The sequence below is a fragment of the Gobio gobio genome (genome assembly GCF_949357685.1).
Source record: "Gobio gobio genome assembly, chromosome: 1".
In the NCBI taxonomy this organism is placed as follows: Eukaryota; Metazoa; Chordata; class Actinopteri; order Cypriniformes; family Gobionidae; genus Gobio; species Gobio gobio.
Window position 1 is genome coordinate 59,346,632 of NC_137097.1, and position 25,819 is coordinate 59,372,450.

Consider the following 25,819-nt stretch of genomic DNA (forward strand, 5'->3'; position numbering starts at 1 on the left):
TTGAGCATTATGTATTTATAATTGCTGTTTTTTCCAGGTCAAATAAACATTAATTACGCTATCAAAAAAAACTGTTATCTTACAAATTTGAAGTTTGAATCACTTTTCATTAACACCATCATTTATTCATTCAGATCGATTTACAGATGTGGAAAGAGTACGAAACAAGAGTCCGGATTTATCGCGTAAAAAGCACAATCATAGCACGATGGAGGCACTGCCTGCTCTCACATGACTTTTCCCCTTTCATTCTCAATTACCAAACCCACGGCACATTTTAAGGTTTCTGTTAAAACTCAATGGGCTCATCAAGCGAGAGAGCAATGCTGCTTCCTGCTGATTTATACACTGTTTAATGTCATTTGCGCTGTTTTACTTTTGCATTGTGTATAATTTTCTCATTCAGTTTTTCTTTAGAGACAAAGCCCCTGTCCAACGTTGTCCCTTATCTACCCATAAAATATGCATATTAGTAGTATTATGTCCCCCTAAGAACTACTATGAACCTTTTAGGGCTAAATAATGTACTAAGATGTCCTTTTGAGCATACTTTTGTTGCACCCCTAAAGGTAGAATTTTTGCAAAAAAATTTTTTTCTGAGAGTGTGGTTTATTTTTTGGTCCCACTTTATATTAGGTGGCCTTAACTACTATGTACTTGCATCAAAAAATAAGTACAATGTACTCATTGTGTTCATATTGTATCGCAATACAATTTTGTCCCAAGGAAGGGTCAACAGTATAATTATAATTGTAACTACAGAAATTAATTACAGATGTAATAACATGCAGGACATTTTTAAAATGTAAGTACAATGTAAAAACATGTACACAATAAGTGCATTGTATCAAATGATTAGTTCAAATGTAGTTAAAGGCACCTAATATAAAGTGGGTCCTATTTTTTCCCCACTGTGTTTGTGGCAGTGCATTCTGAGATTGTGATGTTTCCTTAGAATTTGGCCAAAATAAGGTCTCTTATAAAAAAAGCATAAGGTTGCTACCCACCTTTTGGAACAACCTTCCCATCAGGGGCGCCTATAATGCCTTAAAGTGCTCTCTAGGTGGGCAGCTCGCTGAGGTTTAAAACCATCGGCTGTTTTTGCATTTTAACACCAGCATGGCAGACGAATGGCAGAAGGCTTTTAAGGGCAAAGAACCCTTCACGTACCCTCCACTCTCTGATCCTTCTCAGACTATCTTCAGATGTAGGCAACCTGACGTTAATCAGAGGGAAATTCATTTGTTTGTTTGGCTGTCCCCCCTCCTGCTGCTGGGAGTAATCTCCATGCCTGGCCCCTTCTAATGATGCTGTTAATAACCTGATGTTGATAACCCTGCCTGCTCTGCCAGCTGCTTGAGTTCTTTATGACAGATTCATATTTACTGCTTCATTAAACCCCTTATGAGAGGAGGCCAAAAATGCTGCAAAGAGGTGAAAGAGGTAAAAAAAAATACAAACACACACACACACACACACACACACACATGCCTGTCCTGCCAAAACTCTCACCATGACTGCTTTTATTAATACTGTGGCACTACTAGAGCAATGCTGTTTAGAATTTCATAAATAATCTTGGCAATGATTAGGTGAAATGCAAAACTGTGAGGAGAGCAAGATCCTTGACAACATCCTGTCTGTGCAGTTTCAGCCTGTTAGCACGGCTGGAGTGGAATTAAACAGCACAAACGACAGTTCGCATTTGTAGCAATTTGCCTGCGTTCGATACTTTTCAAGCGTATGGTTGAAATGCGGACGTAATGCATCTATTTGCTAGCGGTGGGAGGATTATTTTTCCACTAAAGGCCCTTTCATTGATCATATGAGATGCCCCACATGAATATAGATTTGTTTCGGGCTGTGTAGGAGATAAACATCCTTTCTTTTGTAGTGTACCAAATAAAACAGCACAACAATTATCAGTTTCCCGAGGAATAGTTGGAATGTCATATCCGGGCTTCCTCTTTTGGCAGCTCATTAGACAGAGCGCACGGCTCTTCAGCCAGGCAGCTGGAGATTATTCAAGTCAATAAATGTACTGAAAAAAAAAAATACAGTTTTTAGTAAAAGAACAACTTGAACTGAACTTGAAAAGCACTTTACAATTCAGCAGTGCAATCTAGCTGGCAGGAGCCTAATAGTGAGGTAGGGGAGAACAGAGAGCTAAACCAGCCTGTAGTACAGCTCAAAACAAAAAAAACACATCTTTGAGCACATTTACATAATTCAGATCCATGGGGTCCTCTTAGCATGTTATCCTCAAGTCTTAAAAGAACCACATTCAGGACAGAAAAGTGAACAGAGTAAAAAAAGCATTTTGGTCTCAAACTCACACACACTGGGTTTCCATGCTTTATGGGGATTTTTCTATAGATATAATGATTTGTATACTGTACAAACTGTATATTCTATCACCTTACACTAACCCTACGCCTAAACCGACCCATCACAGAAAAGCTTCTGCATTTTTAAATTTTTAAAAAACATTTCATTTCATATTATGTATAAACAGTTTTTCTCATGGGGACCAACAAATGTTCCAAAAAAGACAAGGATTTTGAATATTGCCATCTTAAGGAACAAAACTGAAGGAAGACCTTTGAGAGTTTGTGTTTCTTTATATGCCAGCACATGACAGCATGACAATGTGACAGCAAGGCAGTCTACTATTGTTTTTAATATTTAATATCTCATTCTATCATCTGTATAGAAACAGACTAAGCAGCACTTTGTACGGTTATCTGTAATAGCCATATTTTATGTTTATAGAATCTTAAGATTCACGCAAAAGTGAAAATAAGGTAAACAAAATGCGGTGACACTTTAGTTTAGGGTTCAAATCTCACTATTAACTAGTTGTTTATTAGCTTTCATATTACTAGGATATTGGCTGTTCATTAGTACTTCTACACATATTAATGCCTTATTCTGCATGACCATATTCTACATCCCTTAATCCTACCCAACACCTAAACTTAACATCTACATGACTAACTATTAATAAGCAGTAATTTGGAGTTTATCGAGGCAAAAGTCGTAGTTAATAGTTAGTTAATAGTGAGAATTACACCCTAATCTAAAGTTTTACAATGCTTTGTGTTCACAAATCAGCAAACTAATCACAATTGCTTCTGAAAAAGCTAACTGATTTAAACACAGAAATGTATCCAAGCCCATCCTTTTAAGTGGGTTTGTGTTTCTGTCACATTAAGCAGAACCTCACCATAGATCTAGCCTCTGTCGTTGTTACCTCTACATGCCACTCCACTAAGGGAACACAATTCATATCTGTCAGCTCACGTCACGCCTTATTCCCTGAAGGGCTTGAGACAGAGCGCATGCTGTCCTGCTCCTAGAGAGCATTACGGCACAGGCCTCCATCTCAAAAAGAACATCCATCGACAGTGGTCATCACCACATCTGTCAGGGTGGAGCGGCAAAGATGTTTTCGGAGAATTTGCTCTTTCATTAAATTGGTCCTCTGGTGGGATGATGCCAGCAAAGCATACTGGTCTGGGTTTGACAAAAGTCTGCTCAGTATTAGAAAAAAACCCCACAGTACTCTACATAACCATAGAGTTATGTTCTGAAACTGTGCATGTTTTGAAAATACAAGATACCTTACAAGATTCCAACGTAACAAAAGACAATAAAACCCATTATAATGAGTGATGCTGTCTACACGAAAAATCCCTGACTGTAAACGGATGCCTGTTCTATTTCGGATGTACTCCAAGCACTTTTGCTACTTCTGACACAAAGGACAAGTGGATTTGGGACATTCGCTTTGTCGTGTCCAGTCTAGACAGCCTCAAGATGTTGTGGCACGGCGCCACACGACAACTGTCGTGTTCGGTGTAGACACTGTGCTACAATCCCCCTAACATCAGGACTCAGCAAAAAGGATGGTCTGGATGAAATTTGAGGCCAGTTGGGGCCAGCTGTTATGGAATTACATGACGGTGTAGTTTTTCAGATAATGCAAAAATATGCAATATCTATGAGGAAAGTACGGTGGCCCAGTAGTGCACAACACAACGAAATATAACAAACAAACATAAGTTCACAACACAACGAAAACAAGCCACAACACAACGAAAAAGCCACAACACAAATAAATCAAGCGCTAAGGGAACGTCTACCAATTCCACCAATTGGTTGAAACGTATAATTTGTATGAATTAAAATTGCTTTTAACATTTAAAAACAGACATGTTAAAATTCCACAGCTTGATTGTATTGGTAAAATTGACTTAATAATGCACAACACAACATTGGAATTTGAAAATAATAAAAAGAAAGTTAATTTAATTCATACAAATTATGTTTCAACTTGGTGGAATTGGCAGACGCTCCCTTAGCGCCGTGGCAGCGGGTCAAAGCGTTCTCGAGTATAAATATGCAGCTATTATGCACGTAGGTGATTTTTAATGGATATTTCATGTCGATATACAACTGCACACTTAAAACTGATCGTGTGTTTAAATATTTGTAAGATTGGCGAATCTATTTAGAACAATGCAAGGAAAACAAACTTTACTGCACCTCGAGAGTCCCCTAGTGGTCGGGAGCATTTCTGTAGTGTTGTGGACTTTTTGTTGTGTTGTGGCTTGATTTCGTTGTGTTGTGGATTTTTCTTTGTGTTGTGGCTTGATTTCGTTGTGTTGTGTCTTGATTTCGTTGTGCTGTGGTTTCATTCCGTTGTGTTGTGGATTTATTTTGTTGTGTTGTGAACTTATGTATGCTTTTTAAATTTCGTTGTGTTGTGCACTACTGGGCCACCGTAGGAAAATTCCCTTATTTTCACACAACTGCTTACCTGCTTCTCCAACAAACACCTCTACTGGAGCACTTGGAGGGCTTTCACCAATGACGTTGTAGGCAGTCATCACAATTTCATAGCGCCTGTATTTCTGCAGCTCTGATGAGAATAGAAAAGTACAAACAGAAGGGTATAAGGTAGGACGACCATATTTTGATTACCTGAAACCAGGACACTCGGCCCGGCAATGAGATACTCAAATGATACTCGACGTTTACTCAAAGATTCCTTATTAATTTCAATATATTTAAAGTATGCCCTCTCTGTATGGACAGAAAATTGTTATATTAGGGCCAGGACAGGACTTGAAAACAGGACATGTCCTGGGAAAACAGGACGTTTGCTCACCCTAGTATAAGGGTACTTGGTATGAAGGTGCATCTTGGCTTTGAGACACCAGATAAGAAGAATGAGAATTCTCCTTGGTAGAAACAAAAGCATCTCTCAGATAACTACCTACTGTTCAATACAGTGTGGATACGGATTAATTTGGGTGTGATAATGGAAAGCAATGGCTTGGCTTCAAACTCTAACACGGGAGGACTGAGAGCAAATGCATTTCTCAGGTCTCAGGCAGTGTGCAATGAGATTCACTTTTGAGAATATCTCTTGGCCAGAATGTTCCTGGTCAGAGTAGATGGATTAGTGGAAAAACCTTGTTCTCTGAACAGGAAGAGTATCTGGGATTACACACTTTGCCAAAGGGAGTTTTAATATTTCGGACTTCAAAAGCAGACTGACATAAATGAGAAAGATGGCTAAATGAAACTTACGCGTTAGCTCGAATTCGGTTAACGAAGGATTGCTGACAGTCTTCACAGTGCTTTTGGCTGTGGAGGGAAAAAGAGCAGCCGATGAGGAATACATTACTGGAGATGGAAAAGCACAAATCAAAGGGATATTTCATCATGGCAGTAAATCTTTGCTTTTTAAAGTTGCTCATCACACACTTCTCCAAGAGATTGATGAAATTCCACAATGCTCATCTCGCGTTTGCGTGCACTCCGATCAAACCCCGCGAGAAACCAAAGCGAGTGAGTGATTAATGATTCAACAGTCAATATACAGTACTATATCACAAGCTAGGGTGCATTAGGGACCTAATAAGATTTTAAAACATATACTGATCCAGCATCACTTGGGAAAAATTAAAGAAAAATCGGAATGTCTGCGCCACTGGTCAATCCTTTTATACAGTTCCATTCGAGCTCTGTAACTTATATGTCTTTGTAGTTTAAAAAAGGGTTTCTACAAGAGGGCATATCAGACTTTAAGAAGTATTTTCTGGTCAAGCTCAGACACTTCAACTCTATTTGCAAAATGCCTAAAGGGAAAGAAATAAAGAGATCAGTGATGAAAGTTAACTTGATATATTTTAACCATATTACCATACATATTTCTGTCATTTTATAAAAAATGGAATATTGTAAAGTAAGACAAAACAACAAAAAATCACAGAATTCATCAAAACTTCTTCTAATACTTGCTCATGTTTGTACTATTGGTTTTCCCGGCAAAAATTATGTCATTATGGACACAGCTTTTCTTAGTTAAAAAATAACTTTTAAACATGTTTTGTTTGCTTTTGATGAAATTGGAATATTTCTTAATAAATAAATAAATACAAATTTCATGTTAGAATTGCATAGCACCATTCATTGTAAATTTACTTAAATTAATTTTAATGTCAACTTAATAGTTGATACTGAATGTGTTTTTATATTAATCTTTAAAAATGTCATTTGAATAATGAAGAGGAAATTCATAAGAGGAATGACTAAATATTATCATGACTAAAAGGCAATCAATTGTTTAAGATCATATTTAGAATCTCGAGATCAGTGTGTTAAGATAAATAATTCAAGATCATCTTTAAAAAACAATGAGATGGGTCTCCCTCAAGGGTCAGTTTTAGGTCCACTGTTGTTCTCCTTGTATGTCAATGATTTACCAAATTGTTGTACAGAAAGTAAATGTCAGCTATATGCAGATGACACAGTCATTTATGTATCAGCACTAGGCATGTGCCGGTTTCAAATTTTCATGTTGCGATTAATTGCTGAAGCTTTTATCACGGTATACGGTATTATCACGATATTGAAATAAGTTGCAAAAAAAGTGTTGTCATATTATAACAGGTTTAATTACTTTCTTATAACAAAAGAACCAAACATTTAAATACAATAAAGCAATACACAAAAATGTTAGTTAGTGTAAGCTCAGGTCCATTAAATATTACAGTTACAACTTTTGATTTTAATAATGTGTTATTAAATGCTGAAATGTACATTTAACTAAGATTAATACATGCTTTAGAAGTATTTTTCATTGTCAGTTTGTTAAAGAATGAACTAATGTTAAATAATGGAGCCTTATTGTAAAATGTGTGACTGAACAACAGTCAGAACATATTAAACAATATCTAGGGCATGTAATTTAGTCCAGATTAAAATATAAAATGTTTAAATTTGAAAAATCAATAGCCTTAAGTCTTTTCACCGTATCGTTTTGTTTACGAGGGTTACCGGGGAAACGGCTGCATTTCTGCTGTTTTCCGTCAGCGTCCTCTGCTGTCAAAGAGTGAATGTGCACTTCAGCGCGTCTCCTGCACTAGTTCCGCCATGTGCTCTGCTCATGCACGGTCTGTTTACATCAGTGCGCGTTCCTCTTTGACGTGCTGTTCATTTTAAACGGTTGATGGGTAAAGTATTCTTAAAATGCATTCTAAAAATCGGAATAATTTGTAATAAACAATTATTCACGGTATTTTGAAGTGCCCACGATAACAATATTGTGCATGTTCATTATTGCGGTATATCGTATTACCGTTTACCGGCACATGTCTAATCAGCACAGACTCCACGCTTAGCTGCAGATATATTAACAAATGAAATGACTGGTGTCACAGTCGCTGCAAAACGACTGTTTGACCTTGAATTGTTCAAAAACTGTCTCAGTGTGTTTTTCAATTAAGAAGGAAGGATATGAATGGTTTTATAATTAAGATCAGTCAATAGACAATAGAGACAGTTAATGATTTTAAATATTTAGGTGTTATTTTAGACTCTCAATTAAAATTTGATGTGCATGCAAAAAGGTTGTGCAGAACCATCAGAACAAACTTGAATTACATATTTCTTATATAAATTAGCTAAGTTATACATGCATGCAATGGTCTTCTCACATTTATCTTATTGTGTGACTGTCTGGAGCCAGGTTTCTCAATTGACTATCAAACCTGTTAGATCTCTATATAAACAAAAGCTTAACAAGAACAAGAAACCAATTAGATGGCATCATTGTAATATTTTACAAAAATATAGTTTGCTTAGCTTTGAAAATGTTATAAATTTGTCTCTTATCTTAAGCTCCAGATATCATATGCCAATTAATAACAAAACAACATAGTAAGGGTACAAGAGGTGCAACTAATCAGAATTGCACAGTAACGAAGAGGAAAACTACATTTGCACAATTTACATTTTCAGTTCAAGGTACACTGCTTTGGAACAGCCTGCCAGTTGAAGTAAAAATGCAAACAGAGTAAAAATGTTTTCAAAGAAATCTAAAAAAGTGGTTCAAACTAAAGCAGGTTTGTGAACATTGATGGTCGTACACAGTCTTAGCTTTCTTTTATTATTGTTTATATATATATATCAGCATCGGCTGCTTGAAATTATAGCAATATGTTTTCTGCATTGTTTGTCCATGTCAAATAAACTAATAAATAAATAAAATAAATCTTTGTATCTGTCTGACAACACACTATGAACAACAATCACAGGCATATATAAAGTAACAGAAACCGACTCGACTTCAGCAGAACATCCCAGAAAGTGACAGGGACCTTGTTAGCTTTTGGAGTACCTGCTAACTTTTCAATGTAAGCTGTTAAGCTTGAACAAATAGAGCATAGCTCCAGTAATTTCCTCTTGGCATTTCGGGTGATTTCAGCAGGGAGGCGCATTTGGCACTTAACAGACCTCAGATTTTAACATGTAAGATGAGTGGAGGGCAGAAGAGAAATATTGCACTCCTGCCCTGACCAGTGCAGAACATAGGGAAAGGAATTAAATATGCCTTCGTGCTCGGCTGCTTCGGGCTTGCGCATTTAAATGCTGTCAACACTGCTGAGTCCAATTTGTCAAAGGAGATTTAGCAGGATCCAGGCTGCGGAAAAAGAGCCCGTTGGCGCGCACAGTGTCGAACACTTGAGCTCAAACTCATGATTCCGCACCTCACACAGCCTGAACGCGTAATGAGTTCACCTACGCTCAGCCATCCGTCGTAAATATATTCTCTAACTGCAGGGAGAAAAAGCGTCCTAATGCTTTGATAACGTTCAAATTTGCCCAATATTCATCGTATTAATGTGGATTTCGAAATTTGCCATCACAGATTGTGTCCCAGTTTCAATTTAAAACTTGACTTCCTTTCCAAGAGTGTAGCTGGGAAATACAATATATATCTGTGCACAAAAGCACACGTCAAATAAAGAGCTCAGTGAGGGATTGAAAACTAGCTTTCATGCTGTAAACTTTAAATTACATTTAGCCAATTTAAGTTTGACATATTTTATCAAACATGGAATATTGTAAAGTAAGACAAAACAACTAATATCACAAAACAGTAGAACCGTTTGCGGGAAAGTTATGAACTTTGGCACACAGATAGAAAACTGGCCCAACATTAACCACACCAATTTTGGAGTCTCTAAAAACAATCCCTCTAGCGCCACCACCTGTCCAAAGTTTCACTCATGTTTATGTTAATAACTTTTGAACCCTAATGGCTAGAAACAAAATGCATTTTTCCTTCGATTCCTTGGTTCAAGCCGATTCGATTGCACTTTATGACGTCATTTTCCGTCATGAACATTTTTCCGCCATTTTGAATTATCCGAAAAACCTACTTTTTCGAACTCCTCCTAGGCCGTTGCTCTAATTTTCACGAAAATTTAACCAGATCGTCTTGATCATCAGCATGACCTGAGGCAACATGCAGCGTTTCAGCGCAGTGCCCCCTACTGGTCCGGAGATACAAAAAAAAATGCTATTTTTCCTTATAACTTATGAACCGTTTGTCCAAAAAGCATAAACGTGATCTCGTTAGATTTGGGACATCATGTCAAGTTGTCTGATAACCAACCTGATTTTACCATATCGGCCATTTTGGCAGTCGGACATTTTGAACGATGTGCTAAAATGCTGTATTTTATGAACACATGAACAGATTGTTACGAAACTCGGTATGGGTCATCAGTACGATGCCCTGAAGGAGCCTGAGAAGTTTTGAAACTGTGAAACCTAGTGGATAATATTTTTTTTGTCTCCTGAATCATTGCCGAGTCCAACGATACCACACTTGCCAGGTTTCGGCGTATGGTTTGTGCAGCGTGGTAATTTAGCGCTTATAAAACGTTAGCTGATTTCTTCGAAACCGCTAGTCTGATCGAGACGAAACCAGCGTCAGAAGTTCGAAAACATAGGTCCATAGCTAAACATTAATACCCAAATGTCAAAATATTGATAGTAAGGGGGAGTAAAATGCAATCAAATTCAGGTGTCAGTCATTTTTTACATATCTTTTCATATAAATGTCTATAACTCCAAAACGAAATTAGATATTTTCACCAAAATTGACACACACATGTATGGTAGGATTTGGCAAAAAATGGTAGGATTGTGCCTCTTGGTGGCGCTATAATTAAACAAAATATGACATTGGCTCTATACAACTCAATGTTTTAATGTGGGGTTTTAACATTTTTGCTTAAAATTATCTTCAAATACCTTTTCAATTGGTCTGCTGCTAGCTTCCTTGTTTGCTTCTGTTGCGCTTGGCCCCGGTATTGCTGCTTGCAGCTATATTTATTATTTTGATTGATTACCAATCAAAATAATATTCAAACATGCTTTGCTTTTGATGAAGAACCACCACACGCTTTGATAACATTCAAATTTGTGCAATATTCATCATATTAATGTGGGTTTTATAATTTGCCATCACCGATTGTGTCCCAGTTTCATTTTAAATCTCGCCTTCTTCTCTGAGAGAGTAACTGGGAAATACAATATCTTTGCACAAAAGAACACGAACACAAAATACTGAGTTCAAAACGTTGAGGAATTCCTTGAGAAAGATATATTTTTCCAATAACTGCATGGGTTAAAGTGTTCAAAGAAGCACTCAAGCTATAAATCACGCCTGCGTGCAGACGTTTCTGGTTCAAGAGGAGAGCCTCCTCCCGCTAGTTACCTGTCAGTTCGGTGCGCAACAAGGAGCTGTTGACGGGCCTCTTTGACTCCTGCGGAGCGCTGTCATACTGTAGCTCACGGTAGTAGAGCCGATAGCCCACCCGAACCCCATTCACACTCTCCTCCTTGGGCGCCTGCAAAGGCACAGATTAAATTAAAGGTCACATTCCACTAGCTGTTCTCACGGTCCTTATTAAAGCACACCCTGATAAAAAGCCTTCCTTGCTGTAACTGACAGACAGCGCTGACTGATCTCCCATCGTGTGTCCATGCGCAACACTTGCCGCGAAACGGATAAGATAAATAAAAGATGAGGATTTAATTTCTGAGCCATTCAGTCAGTGGGTAATTAACAAAGCTCCGAGCGGAGGGGTAATCAACTCAGCCAACGGTTCTGCTGATAAAACAGACAGTAGTGAGATCCGGGACTCATAGGTCAGTGAATAAAGGTTCAGCTACTAATTAATATCCCTTCAGATTGCAGGATCGCTGTCGCACATGGGTATTAATTATCCTGGGCTTGCCAAAGCCCTCTGCGAGCTCTGTAAATGTGCGGGTATCAATACCGCATGTCATTAATTTATGCTAACCTGCGCAAGGAATACTAAGTGATGCACGGCAGGCTGCTCAGAGCGAGGCAAGGCTACCTATTGACAAAAGTCAGATCATTAAACAGAACAGGGCTGTAATTTCACTGGCGATAGCCTGCAACATGCTGGTATTCTTCTCAGGCTGGAGCCGGTTTGTTATCTGCCTATCAGACAGACTTAATGGAGGTCAGGAGTTAACTCGACCGGGGTGGGCCGGCATTAGCGTACCTGCCACTGCACCAGCACGGATGTTGTCGTGGAAGGTTTCACGGCTTGAATCGAGGGCGCTTCATCAGGAACTGCGGATAAGAAGTTCAAGAGAAATCCGGTTAGAGTCATTATTAGATGAGGAAATTCTGTCATTATTTACTCGCTGTCATCTCATTCTAATAATCTGTTTGGCTATTTCTTCTGTGGAACATAAAAGGAGGATTTTTTGAAGAATGTTGTTTTCACTGTAAATGAGGACTGGTGGGGTCAAGCTCAAAAAAGCACCATAAAAGTGGTTCATCATAGCACTTGTGTGCTTTAGTCCACAGATGTTGTACGATGGCTTTCTGTGAGAAACATCGCTATTTACCAATATCTTCTCTTCCAGCAAGTTTTGAGTCATGTGGATGAGGGATTTTCAATCTTTTTGATGCCCTGGACCCTTGAAGATGATCCCCATTCGTATCTACATGCTCATCTTTTTCTACTTTTAGATGTATAAACCTGAAGAGAAACATGACCTTACCTTTGAATTAAATGATTCTCGTGACTTCTGATCAGACTTTTGAAAGAACAAACATTAATACTGTAAAGTTCTTTTTTATTTGTTTTACTTTTTCTCTGAACTTTCCTATAGACCTCCCTTGTGGGCACTTTTATTGTGCTTTTGTGTCTTTTTTGAAGCTTAAAAACACCAGTTTCCTTTGTGTTCCACTGAAGAAAGAGGTTTAGAATAACATGAGGGTGAGTAAATAATGACAGAATTAAATCAGTTCTAAGACTTCAGCTTCCAAGTAAATGGCGCAGATAAGACTGTAGCTCTTCTATGACTTTTATTTGAATCAATAGCGCATCAACCAAAGCCAGTGGATACAACACGCTCATTATTACTCACCATCTTGTAAAGTGGTAATTGCATCCGTCTCTTGGCTGTACTTGCTGTCTCCGACGTCATTAGTCGCCATCATTCTCAGCTTGTATGAAGTGAAGGGTTTCAGCCTGAGGGATTGAACAGCTCGTGAGCTCTCTCATATTGGAAAAAGACCTTTCCCATCACAAATGATGTGGCTCAGCAGTGCATGTATGAGCTAGTATCTATAAATGTCAGGGACACAATCCATTGAAGCCCAAGGGCACACGCTGGCAATTACAGAGTTTTATCTTAAAGCACTTGAGGCAGAGAGGTGAGGACGGAAATAAGATACAAAACACTTCTTATTGGAGAGCTCATATAAAGACATGAGCGCAGCACATGTGCCAATTCATAAACCCAGAAAAATGAACAACTGCGATGCAGGTAAAATATGTCAGTGAATGCACCCAAGTGGGGCTGCAAAATTAGCTGAAAAAAGAATAGGGCACACAAAAGAAGTATTATCATTATTTGAGTTACATAATATTTTACTATATGTGTTTGCTGACAGACAGACGTTGCAAGTAATGCCAAACAACAAAGTTTAATATTAGATCCAGATAGCATACAGACTGGTAGTACAAACATCTAAACATAATGGTGACCGGACAGAGAATGAATGTGAGGGATAAACTATTATAACAAACACAAATGAGGGTGATTAATGGAACACAGCAGATACATATGAACTCATAATGAAGGTAACCAAGGAGACAGACGAGTGGCGGGAAATTGAACAAAGAAACATGTAACAATTTAAAAGCAAACTGAAGGTCCATGAATAAAACTAAACTGAACGTGACATAGTGCCCCTCACGGAAAGGCAAACCGATGGAGAGATGGCGGTGATTCTGGAGGAGGACGAGGACGTGGCAATGGGCTGGTGAAAGGGGCAGGCAAACAGACAGAGGACGACGACCAGGGAGGGGCAGAAGGAGGTAGCATCCATGGCGAAGGTAGGAGTGGCCAGGTGGATGCGACCCAGAGCTCAGCCAAGCCGATAGTCCAATGCGGAGCCAATCATGGTAGGAGCCATGATGGTGATGAACTCTGGGAGTTGACCGACGGAGCCTTGGGAGGAGGAGCCCACCACGCAGACGGAAATCCGAGGCAGTGATGGGATGCTGATGACCTAGACGGCCACAACGGAGTTGCAGCGATGACCCCCCAAGACGGAAGTGGAGATCCAGAGAGCTGAGGACAAGCTGGTGTGACTGAGGGCAGAGGTAGAGCCTGAGGGAGGGTGGAGCTTGCCGAAGCCAAAGGAGGGCCGGAGAACAATGGACAAGTCCGCAGCTGAAGCCGATGGCCAGTGAAGCCGATGGTCTGAGGGAGCCCAGTGAGGCCAAATGGTCGACTCTGGAGTCGAGGGAGGAAGGAGCGTCAAGAGCCAGGACAGAGGTGGGACAGAGCGCCGCAAGGATGGCCCAGAAGGTCCACAGTAGAGGGTGACACGGGAGTGGATTTTGAAACCTCTCCAATCCCACAAAAAAAATCCCGTCCCATCCCAATCCCACGAAAAAACTGGGGGAAAATCCCATCCCTTGCCAATCCCAGAAAAATTACTCCCGTTCCCTCCCACTCCCGTGTTGTGTTTTTTTGGCCGGAATCTGTCAGTTACAGTAAAACATTCAGTACAGATCACAGCATGCCTAGCCTGACAAGCCAGACCCACATCAAGATGTTGGGTCTGGGAACTCACCATTGGCAGGGCTCAATCCGAGGGGCAGGATAAACGGTTGTCTATCAAATTCCCTCTGCACGCAATAGGATAGCGCTACAACCAACCAGAGCAATGAAGAAGGTGAAGCGGAGCTAGTTGATAGAATCAACTTTTATCGTATCCAGTCGGCAAAACTCCGAACACATCTTCCTTTCTTAAGAATGACTTCAGTGCCGTTCTTTGTTCTTTTCTCAAAGAAAAGCTTAACTCCAAGTCTTCCAGAGTCGCGGCCAAAGCCTATTCGAAAGACCGCTGTTCGCCAGCTTCTTTGTTTACAAGTAGCATGTACGCGGAACCGCCGCAACTCTGCCGTCATTATGTTAAGCCCGCCCACTGACTCTATACAGGATGTGATTGGCCTGACCAGAGTTTGGTTTTTCCAACTCACAAGCCAACGGAGAGTTGCTAGACTACCCTGGCTGCAAATTAGATTTGCTGCTGCTAGGGTGCGTCTAGATTTCTAGGCCCCATTTGTCACGGCCGCCATTTGTCACGGCCGGCTCGCAAGCCGCGACAAAGAAGGAGATGACACGTTGCGTGATATGCAAAAAGGAATAACATTTATATAAAGTAAGAACATTAAAGTAAGAGAAAAGACCAAAACGGAAACAAAACAATAACTGGAACGACAACAAAAATGGCACGAGGGGAGAGCGCCCTTTCCGACTGAAGGGAGCTGCTTTAATCTGCCGGCATCAGCTCTAGCACAGGTGTAAACAATCAGTCATCATGACGTCACTCACTCTAACGCCAACCTATGAGACAAGAAAAACAGAGAAGAACCAAACCCACACAATATGACCCATAATGGGGTCGTAACATACAGCATGCCCACTTAGTTGAATAAAAATCCAATTTGTTATTTTATTGAACTGAAGGCCAGCTTAAACAATGCACACACATTAAATTCCATGTAAACGCGCAGTAAATGTCTTGTGTATGGCGTTTTCACGTCGTCTTTTTAGTTGCTTCAGACTGCCTAGAAATGTCGGTGAGCACAACAGCGGTATCATTTTCCGACAGTAGTCGTTGCAGCAGGAGAGCATAAAGAGACAGGGCAACTAGAATTGAGTTCAAAATTAAAACATATCATAGTCAATAGTTAATTTATATATACGGTATATTTGAAACAATTAACCGAAAAATTCCAAAACTGAAGGCCATAACTAAACTAAACTGAACGTGACACTATATACATAATCACAAATAATCAACAAACACTACTTTTGTTATAAAGTTATAAAGTACTTTTGTTATAATATAATTTATTATATAAATAAATACCATAATACTAATCAATTGAATTTCAAAGGAAATTATCAACAATTACTACTCGTTACAATTGCACAGCCCTACTACATCTGCCAATTGTATTAAAATATATTAATATTATTTTAATGATATATTAATAATAAATCACAATAAAATATTAAAGGTAATAATAAAAAAAATACTACTTTTGTCATAATTGCACAGCCCTACTGCCTAGCCTTCTTCAATCACTTTGTGTTGAAAATCATCTGGAATTGACAGTAAAGGGAATATGAGGGAAAATCTTTGCTTATATTTCAATTTTTTTCATTCCCTATTAACCCAGAACACACTGCACAAGCCAACTGGGCTCATTAACTAACTAAACATGCCGTTTAGGTCTCATAACCGATCTCTTTCGATTGAGATGAGTTGCACGGTGCTTTCCAAACGAGGGGGTTTTCCGCTATTCGTATTACTTGGTTAAAGGGAATATTTTTCCCATGATGCCCCACTCCTAAAAGCCTCCAGCTGGTAAAGACACAAATCAGTACTGAATAATCCATTTAGCAACAATCTGGCTGTTTAAAAAAGCACTCAAAAGCTGATGGCTGAGAGAGTTTTCAACTGAGAAAGGGGACCCATCATAATCAAGATGAGATGGCCCTCTGAATGCATATAAAATACTATTCGACTGCCCATATAATCATGACTGCGGATCCAACATAACTCATATGCAAAAAAGCTGGAGCGCCCGTAGCCCAAGGTACTGATTGTTTCTCACTCTCTCAAATTGGATTGAGTATCATAAATTGAAAAAGGCTCCTACGCATTTAATATCACTCCCTCCATACTGCCCTTATTGCACGGCCATCATGAGCCCTGCAGGGGAAAACATGTGGCTATGAAGCAGTGGAAATCAACTCCGTGAGGGTCATCCAAAGGCAGTCTTTAGGTAAAGCCACTGGTACTGCTGTTTGCGGAATTGTGGGGGTAGAGAAATGCCAAAAGAGCTCACCTGTCCACCTCCCAGGAGGTATAATTGTGGCTTATAGTGGAGGAATGGGTGAGCCAGTCGCCTTTGGGCAGCTCCTGCATCTGTAGGGTAAAGTAACGGACGGGCGACGAGCCGTCCCCTCCAGGCACCCAGTTGAGCTGCAGTTTGCGGGACTGCACGTGGTCCTGTGGCACTCGCAGCTGCCGTGGAGGCTGCGGTCGCTCTGATGGAGGAGAGATAGATGTAAAGTGTGAGTTCAGGGGTCAGGCTGGTCTTGCTGACTGTTCTTAATCACGGGACAGGACTCTTCTACTCATGTGTGCATCAGTCAGCGGGTCTTGCCCTGGCCTCTCCACCCCTCCCCACCTGTGTGACACGCAACTGCATAACCTCATCGATTTTAATGGGAGAAATCAATACAGAGAGGCATAATTGTTTATTTAAAGGTGCACCGTATCGACCGCCATTAAAGATGCAGATCATGCGCAACGAAAACTATCGAAAGCCATGATTGCAGTGGCCTTGCCCGTGCAGCTTTTAAAAGGACCAATCGAGCATTTTCACGAGGTCAAAGGATATGCAATCACTCTCCATCTTTAACCCAACTATCTGTCTGTCTTGAAATTGATCAGTTTATTACCAGTGTAGCAGTTGGGAAGCATAGCTCTTTAGCAGTCTAAAAATCACAAGTGCCTAAAGAATGACATTGATCATGCATTTCTGAGAATTTAAGCTTAAATATATGCTTAAAATCATAGGGAAACTGCATTCACAATCAATTTGACTTCCGTAACGTGATGTGATTTCTGAGGGAAATAGGAAATTCAATACAAAAAAGTTTGGTCACACTTTAGATTAGGGTCCAATTCTCACTATTAACTATGCATTTTGCCTCAATAAAATCCAAATTACTGCTTAGTTGGTAAGGTACTTAATACATTTAGGTAATGGGTAGGATTAAGGGATGTAGAATATGGTCATGCAGAATAAGGCATTAATATGTGCTTTATAAGTACTAATAAACAGCCAATATTGTTGTAATATGCATGCTAATAGGCAACTATTTAATAGTGAGAATTGAACCCTAAACTAAAATTGGTAACACTTTAGAAAACTGATCCATCATTAATGAATAACTACACAGTGAGTAATGCAGGATAGCAGGTTATTTGGATCAGTATTCTAAAGTGAAGTTCATGATAACCCACTAGTAATTACTCAAGTGTTACTATCCAGGACCTTACAAAAACGTCAAAAGCTTACAATGATTTTAGTAATTTAGAATAATTAGAGTTATTATGTTTTTCACTTAAGAATACTGATCCAAATAACTAGTAATTCCTTTAGAAGGAGGTAGAAACACTTACTAGTGGGTTATCATTACCTTCACTTTAGAATTAAGTATATATTATGCATTATTTTGCATAGACTTGAATGACATTTTTCAGTCTATTGTGAATAACTACTTTCCTCCTTTAGAGTCAATTTCATCCTTTAGAGCAATTCAGTGTTTTCCAAAAGTTTACCATTAAAATTGTATTGTTATTTTCTATTATTGACAAAACAAACTTAAATTATGTTAACATTAACCGGCACTAAATTACTGTTAACTATTGCACAAATTTTAAAAACAATATCTAACATTATTTCCTGGTCTAGGTGATGTGTGAAAAGAAAAGCAGTTTCAAAAGAGGAAAGTATTTTAATACAATACTAAAATATTTATTATTTTGATTAATATATAGTATATAGTATCCATTATAATTTTATGTTAATTTTGTCATGTTGTTTAACATGATTTTTTTGAAGCCTCATTTTTGGACCAATGTCCAATTCTTGTTTACAATCTCTATCCTATCAATTTAGGGGTAGGGTTAGGATGATATGGGCTATGATTGGATGATATGAATGTTGATACAGGATCAAACAAATGCAAATCAAATAGAGTTTAAAGTCACAATGTAATGGAACTAGCAAAATATATTTTCTTCTATATTGTGACTATCGGAATTATCGGAAAAGAAAAAGTGAGAAAAAAGGACGGGACATTGGTTGATGTTTGGATGATGGCAGATCTAAAATTGATCTGAAATTGGCAAAGTTTATGCGGAATAATGATTGGAGAAGTCTAGCATACGTCACCAGAGAGAAGTCTGTCATTTCACCGGAAGATTGAGTTATGATATTTTGATGAAAGATTACGAGCTCCCAATAGAAACATATGCATAGATGAATCATTTGCAATAAGATCAATAACATTTCAAAAATAGATGGGGCGAGTTTATATTTAATGCCAACTTCAAAGATATATGGGCTTTGTGTATTTAGGTATGTGTTTGTGTCACCTCTAATCTCAGTAGTTATGACCACAGCCTGTGCAGGTGTTCCCCAGCCCTGCTCCGTCTTGGCAGAGATGCGAAAGATGTAGGCCGACTCTGGGGTCAGGTTGGAGGCGGTGAACTGACGGGTATCAGGACCCACCTCTACTGTGATGAACTGGTTGGGATCCCCAGAATCCATACGGTAAGCTACCTGGTATCCTATAAAACAGTCATTAGATCATCTGAGGTGAGTCTTGATCCTCGGTCCTTCTCATGTCTACAGTGAGACGGCTTAAACTGCCTTAACCAACATCAAAAGTCTGAATAACATTTCTACAAACTTTGAAAGTAGTTTTCAGTTTTGAGAAATCAAAGTACAAAAGGGCAGGAGGAAAATATCTCCTCAAAAACCATCTTTAGAAAAACAACAGCAGGTTTATAAGACGAATGGCTTTCAAAAAAAGGCTTCAGTGCACTGGAAAATTTGGTCTATCAGCATCTATTTTAAATTCAGCTCTGGTTAATGTCTGCAGTCATTGCTTCCCTTTACTGCAAAAAGACTTTATTTAAATACGCCTTTCATTGGCAAGGTCTTCTGCCTTGCCTTTATTCCCTATATCAAATTTAATCCAAATGTCAAATTCAATACACAGAGAAAATCACCAAACAAAAATGTGATGCACAACAAACCTGCATGAAATGAAATTTGTTTGTGTTTTACACTGTACCATCAGTATGGCTCAGACACTTTTTTCTCAACTCCAAAACAGAAATATGTTCTTTCAACTAATTTTATACTGGATATTGTTTAGCATTATCACTAATTGTCATTTTTACAATTATTCACTTCAAAACTAAAAACAACCAAATCTGTGGGTGAAAAACAGATTCACCAATAGCTTCTGCTCAAACTGAAGCAGTTCAAAAAGAACAAAAACATTTTTTATTATTGTATTTAATTTGATATTGGTAGGAACATTCGATGGGACAAAAATATAAGGTCTGTATCTTTTTATTACAGGTTAGAATTTGCTAATACCAAGACTTTCACACATCATTTTGCTTTCTTCCCAAAAAGGGACTGAATGTGTGTTAAGCCATTTGTTTTTGATTGATTAATTGTTTTTACACACCTAATATTTTTTTTAAACATTTATGTTTGGTTTTAAAGGTCTAACAAAGCAAAACAAGTCCCCCTGGAGCCTACTTAGTTACCCCTGGTTGGAAATAAATGAATAATTAAAAAGTATATTATATAGCTTAATAAATATAAATATCATTTTAATATTCAAATTTCATAATACATATATATCAGTATATTGGGAATCGCTGTTCAACATCATTCAAATATGAAACATTATGACTAAAAACTAAAATAAATAAACAGTGTAATGTACATTGTATTTCATACCGAAATATAGAATATCTGTATTAATATAGAAGTATAATGGGAATAATTTTTCAACATTATTCAAATGCAAAAAAACTATAAATAAATATATAATGTAAAAATAAAATGTTTTAGGCATGTTTGAGTTCCCAGTTTAGAGACTGAACAAGCATGGTTTGTTGTGCTATAGTGTATAAGGCATGACAAGCTAGGTCTGCCGAGTGTCCATCTGCATCATGTCTGTGGGAATGACACGTGTTGCAAACCTCAAGCAAAACAAATGATAACATTAACGGGAAACATGTTGAAATGGAATGTGTGGGCAGAGCTTGGCCGTGGGAGAGACGGAGCATTATTCAACCATCTATTTATCTTTCAGGATGCTTGCACTGCATGTTGGCCCCCTTGGCTGTGCAAAACGAAATTAGGCCATCCCACATTGTGAGACTGCAGCACTTGAGGGCTGCCATTTCATCCTAATGTCCACTTCAGCCATGAGGGGCAGTGGAAAATCACATACATTCATCCCCGGACGCACACACACACACACACACACACACACACACACACGCATACACCCTCTCTTCCCGGTTACTTCCATGTCAGAGTCTATATTTCCAGAGATACAGAGAGTTCGGTAGGCAGAAAGCATCCCTTTCACTCAACATTTGCACGGCTCCGACAGGCTCTAACCCGTGCATAGTTTATTAGGGCTTTGCTTTTGGGAAAGGGTTTCCACTGTGAGGGCATCGGCCCATGTGATTGGCTAGGTCACAACCCCGCAAACTCCTGCAGCTCTACTTTCCTCGTTCATTGCCCAGTGATTACTGGTCCTGCAGCGACCAGCAGAAACACTCACAAGGGCAGTGCCTTGGCAGAAAGGGCAGGAAAGCCCCAGCGCTCCGCCACTGAATCTCAGTAAGCGACGTTCTCATCGCTGCCTGCTTTTAAAGCATTTCTTTCTTCGAGATGCAGCAAATTAGAGGCATGCCGGCAAATCTTGTCCTTCTTCTTTCAAAGAGCTTTTTCTGTGTCTTCAATCTACATAACCAACATCTCTTGATCTAATGAAGTATGACATGGAAACAGAGTGAAAAATAACACAGTGCGTGCGGTGTGTTGGTCTTGGAGCGCCGCAGTGTTGATGTAATTAACCAGGTTCTGCTAGCAGGGGCTTCTTTACATCTATTTAGCTTATGTTCACAACACTCGTCTGAACTCTGCGCATTTCCTTGTTCAAACCGTGCTTGAGAAGGGAGGCTTCAGCAGAGTCAGATTAAGAGCAACTACTCGATCTGCTGCAAAATCCCATTCCTAGCCATGGACTTTAACGGTCAGGTTTGCTGACGCTTCTGGGAACACACAACACATTTTTTCAGCAGCTTTAAAAACAGGATTACATTTAGGCTTTGCTGTAAACAAAAGTCTCTGCTGGAAAATCCAGCCTAAGCCGGTAGCTGTTTTTTGGAACATGAAGGCTGGTTGTTTCTAAACGGTCTAAACTCGAAATTAGCTGGTGATAGATGGTGGACGAGTGGTTCTCATGGTGAAAGGGGAAACTTCACCATCCCTACTTCACTAACAAACACATTTAAATATACCACGTTGACAATAGACGTGAGAACCAAAGAGGTTTGCATTATTTTGTCTGAAAACGATTTCAATTTCAGGCTGTTTCACACAAAGCAATTAAATGAATTCAGGAGACTTGAAATACCGCACGCAAATCATGTAAAAGACTACTTTTACATGCTTTTTTGAGCTTGACAATCATTGTCATTTTTGTATTTAACGAATAGAAAGACAAGAGGGCGAGTAAATGAAAGGATTTTTTGTTTTGGGAGAACTAATCCTTTCATTTTGCTCCTGCAAAGCACCCTCTCTTTTGATTTACTCATTTATTCTGGATATTATATAAGCCAGTTTATCAAAATGGTTTGTTCTATATGTGGTTTTTTTTTTTACACCTGCTATGTTAACTTTACTATGACCAGCTAAAGTGTGCAATTTTTTTGCCATTAATATCACAAAAGCCGGATATAATGGTGGATATTTTCCAATAAACAGAGCAATGTTTTGATAGCATTCCAAAGGCACTGTTTATGTGTTTTGGGGGACAACAGCTGATGACCAGCTAATGACCGGTTTAGAGCAGCTAGAAACAGCTACTATGTTCCAAAACACAGCTATAGCATCTTAAGCTCTATTTTCCAAAAGGGATTTACAAGACTGCTGGTTAAACAGTCATGCTGTGCCACATTGCAGACTAAAAAAGAACCGTGCATGCGCTTTCAATCTCATTTTTCTCCAGTATACACGCCACAACAAAGTCCCAATTTTTCCTCAAACATCATAAAAAAGCTTAAATTGGCCTCATTTTTATTCAAAATTAATACCTCATGAATAGGATTCTATCAACCCAAGTCAAACGACATGTTTGGATCTCATCTTTGCATCGCTGAGATTGTGCATATTCATCTCCGTTGTGATTTGCACAGGCAGCATGATTTGGCAGGCGGCTATTCCGAGCTTCATTCACTTGAGGTGTTAGTCAGACTAATCTCATTAAAACGCAGGGATTTTCTCCTATCCGGCTCCTTCTTCCCGTATGAGGAATTAGTCTCAGGTGCATGGTGACATGGCTTCATTCACAGAGCGGATGGAAGAAACAGACTCTGCTCTGAGCCAGATACTGCCAGCCCAATGCATTTCACGCTCTCATGTAGGCCAGATCAAGTACTGAGGAGACTGTTTTAATGTGAGGTGAAGTACATGAAAGCAGCTTTGCACTTGAATCCAGGCTACATGGGCCAGCCAAAACCATTCTTACAAGAAAAAAATATATTCACAATAAATCACCACCTTTTTCTGTTCCTTACTGAATAGAAAAAATAAACAGCACAATGAATTATTCAATTCAATTAGTCAAACTGACTGGTGAATGAGTGTAAATATATACATAGGATTCATCAGTCTGAATCATAGACATATCACTTCCTAAGTGAATTGTCTTGGATTACTCACGCACTTACTTATTCACAAAAATGTAGGTTATTATGCCTGACCGTAAATAAGTGTTGGATAAGTTTAAATGCAATGTTAAAAATGCAATTTAATGCAATGTATTTGAATATATTTTAACATGTAATTTATTCCTGTGATGTCAAAGCTGAATTTTCAGCATGATTCATAAGAAATCATGTGAATATGATTATTTCCTGCTCAAGAAACAATTCTTATAATCAAAGTTGAAAAGAGTTGTGCAGCTTAATATTTTTGTGGAGACCATGCTTTTTTTTTTTTTTTTAGATTATTTGATTAATAGAAAGTTCAACAGAACAGCATTCATTTGAAATAATTTGTAATTAATATGTATACGTTTTTATAACAATGTAAAAATCCTTGCTGAATAAAAGTATAAAAAATGACTGAACAGTTGTGTAATAAGAATATTCAGGAAAAATCTGTTTTCCATTCAATTTAATTGGTGTCTAAGAGAAAGAAATGACCTATTGTTTCTCTTACCCATTATAATGCCGTTGGGGTCCACAGGGGGCTGCCAGACCACCCTCACTTCTGTCAGACGCACCTCCGGGAACACAAGCCTCATGGGTGGCCCAGGAACTATTGAAAGGGAAAATGAGGGGCCAAAGATGAGACTATATCATCACATGACTCTTAGAGTAATTAAAATGCCTATAAACCTTATAAAAATCGAAACCTTTCTTTTGAATTCTAACCGAACCACAAGCCCAAATCAAAGAGCTTTAATAGGGCATTTAGCTTTCAAAGCAGGAGCGGCCCTCTGAGACAGCCTCTGAAATGGTATTTACGTCAAGATAAGGTCATTATAAGAAAAAAAAATCTGCTTTGAAAAGGACACGTAAAAAGTAACATTCATAAAAAGACAAAAACACAGGAAATGAGGCGAAAGAGACAGTTATGACAGCACTCAAACTGTGGAAGTTTAATGAACATATTCAGGATGAAATCTCTTCAGTGGTTAACAAAGTCCATCTGTAAGAGTGAACGCTTGTATTCCACACATCTGTGCACAGAACTCGTTTTCTCTGATCTGCTGAAGTCTGAAAAATTATTAGAGTTGTTCTGAGTGGTTGTTTGCTTGTTGCTGTGGAATTTTGAGTGGTTACTAGGGGGTTGCCAGGGTGATGCTATGATGCTGTTAAGGTGTTCTGAGTGGGTACTAGGGGGGTTAGGTGGTTGTCAGGGTGTTGCTATGCAGCTTCTAAGATGTTCTGAATGGTCATTAGCACATTTCCATTGTTTTCTAAGTGGTTACTAGGGTGTTTTAGTGTGGTTACCATGGCGTTGCTATGTGGCTACAAAGAAGTTCCAAGTGGTTGCAAGCATGTTGCTTTAGTATAGTGAGTGGTTACAATGGGTGTTTTTTGGTGGTTGCCAGAGAGTTGCTATGTGGCTGCTAAGAAGATCTGAGTGGATTATACAAGGGTTGTAGATGGTTGTCAAGGTATGAGTATTTTAGCATGCTGCTATCTTGTTAGGGTACTGTAGGTGCTTTGCAATGTGGTTGCTATTGTATTCAGGGTGGTTGCTAGAATGTTGTGGCGTTGCTTTGCGGCTGCTAAAGTCATTAGCACAATGCTATGGCGATATGGGTGGTTGCCAAAGTGTTGCGATATGGGTGGTTGCCAAAGGGTGGCTGTTAGCACATTGTGCTTGTAAGGGTCTTGTAGGTTGGTAGCCAGAGTTCTGTGGGTGGTTGCCAGGGAGCTCAAAATGTCTGTAAGCATGTTGCTATGCAGTGTTCTGGTCCCTAAAATATAATTTAAGTTAGCTGGTTTGTTCATTCAAATCTGCCTTAGCAAACACTACTAATGATAAGTTGTCAGCCAGTGAGCTGCAAAATCTGGTTGTTCTCCCCTCAGACTTTGTCGTCTTGCCCTTGACAAGAGCATTTAGAGCCATGCTGCTCAATGAGTGTTGCCACATGGCACACCAACTCACTCTACCCCTTCTGAAGCGGGCCATTGCTGAGCCACATGTTCTGCTAGTCGGCCAAGGCTATATCATTGAATGCTAAGACTGAAGCTAAGCGGCGATCTGCTGTCTACAGGAGGAGATCAATGATGACTGGAGGATATAATGACTGTTGCGCCCTACTCTGAAGGACACAGTGCAACACCGGTACTAAAAGACCACTGCTAAAGACCTTGATTAAGGGGGATTGTTTCCTTCCCCTGCTGGTGCATCTCACCTCTAAACATACACACTTTCTCCTCTCTCCAAGGCATCTGTGACAGGCCTATACATCCACTAACAGGACACCTGTGGAGCGACAGATAACATGGAGGGAATCCAAT

The 25,819-nt window shown here is 39.1% G+C and overlaps 1 protein-coding gene across 9 annotated transcripts in view; it reads right to left on the bottom strand.

The window, feature by feature from the left end:
* The window catches only part of sdk1a (sidekick cell adhesion molecule 1a), a 405,563-nt gene that overhangs the window by 23,426 nt on the left and 356,318 nt on the right, over positions 1-25,819 (bottom strand). For all 9 annotated transcript variants that reach the window (XM_079824232.1, XM_079824230.1, XM_079824228.1 and 6 more), the window contains 8 exons: positions 24,003-24,101; positions 19,112-19,306; positions 16,788-16,989; positions 12,778-12,881; positions 11,901-11,971; positions 11,084-11,216; positions 5,599-5,655; positions 4,823-4,924 (listed from right to left, as the gene is read on the bottom strand). In XM_079824232.1, coding sequence (XP_079680358.1) covers positions 4,823-4,924; positions 5,599-5,655; positions 11,084-11,216; positions 11,901-11,971; positions 12,778-12,881; positions 16,788-16,989; positions 19,112-19,306; positions 24,003-24,101 — 963 coding nt within the window. The remainder of the gene's footprint in view (positions 1-4,822; positions 4,925-5,598; positions 5,656-11,083; positions 11,217-11,900; positions 11,972-12,777; positions 12,882-16,787; positions 16,990-19,111; positions 19,307-24,002; positions 24,102-25,819) is intronic.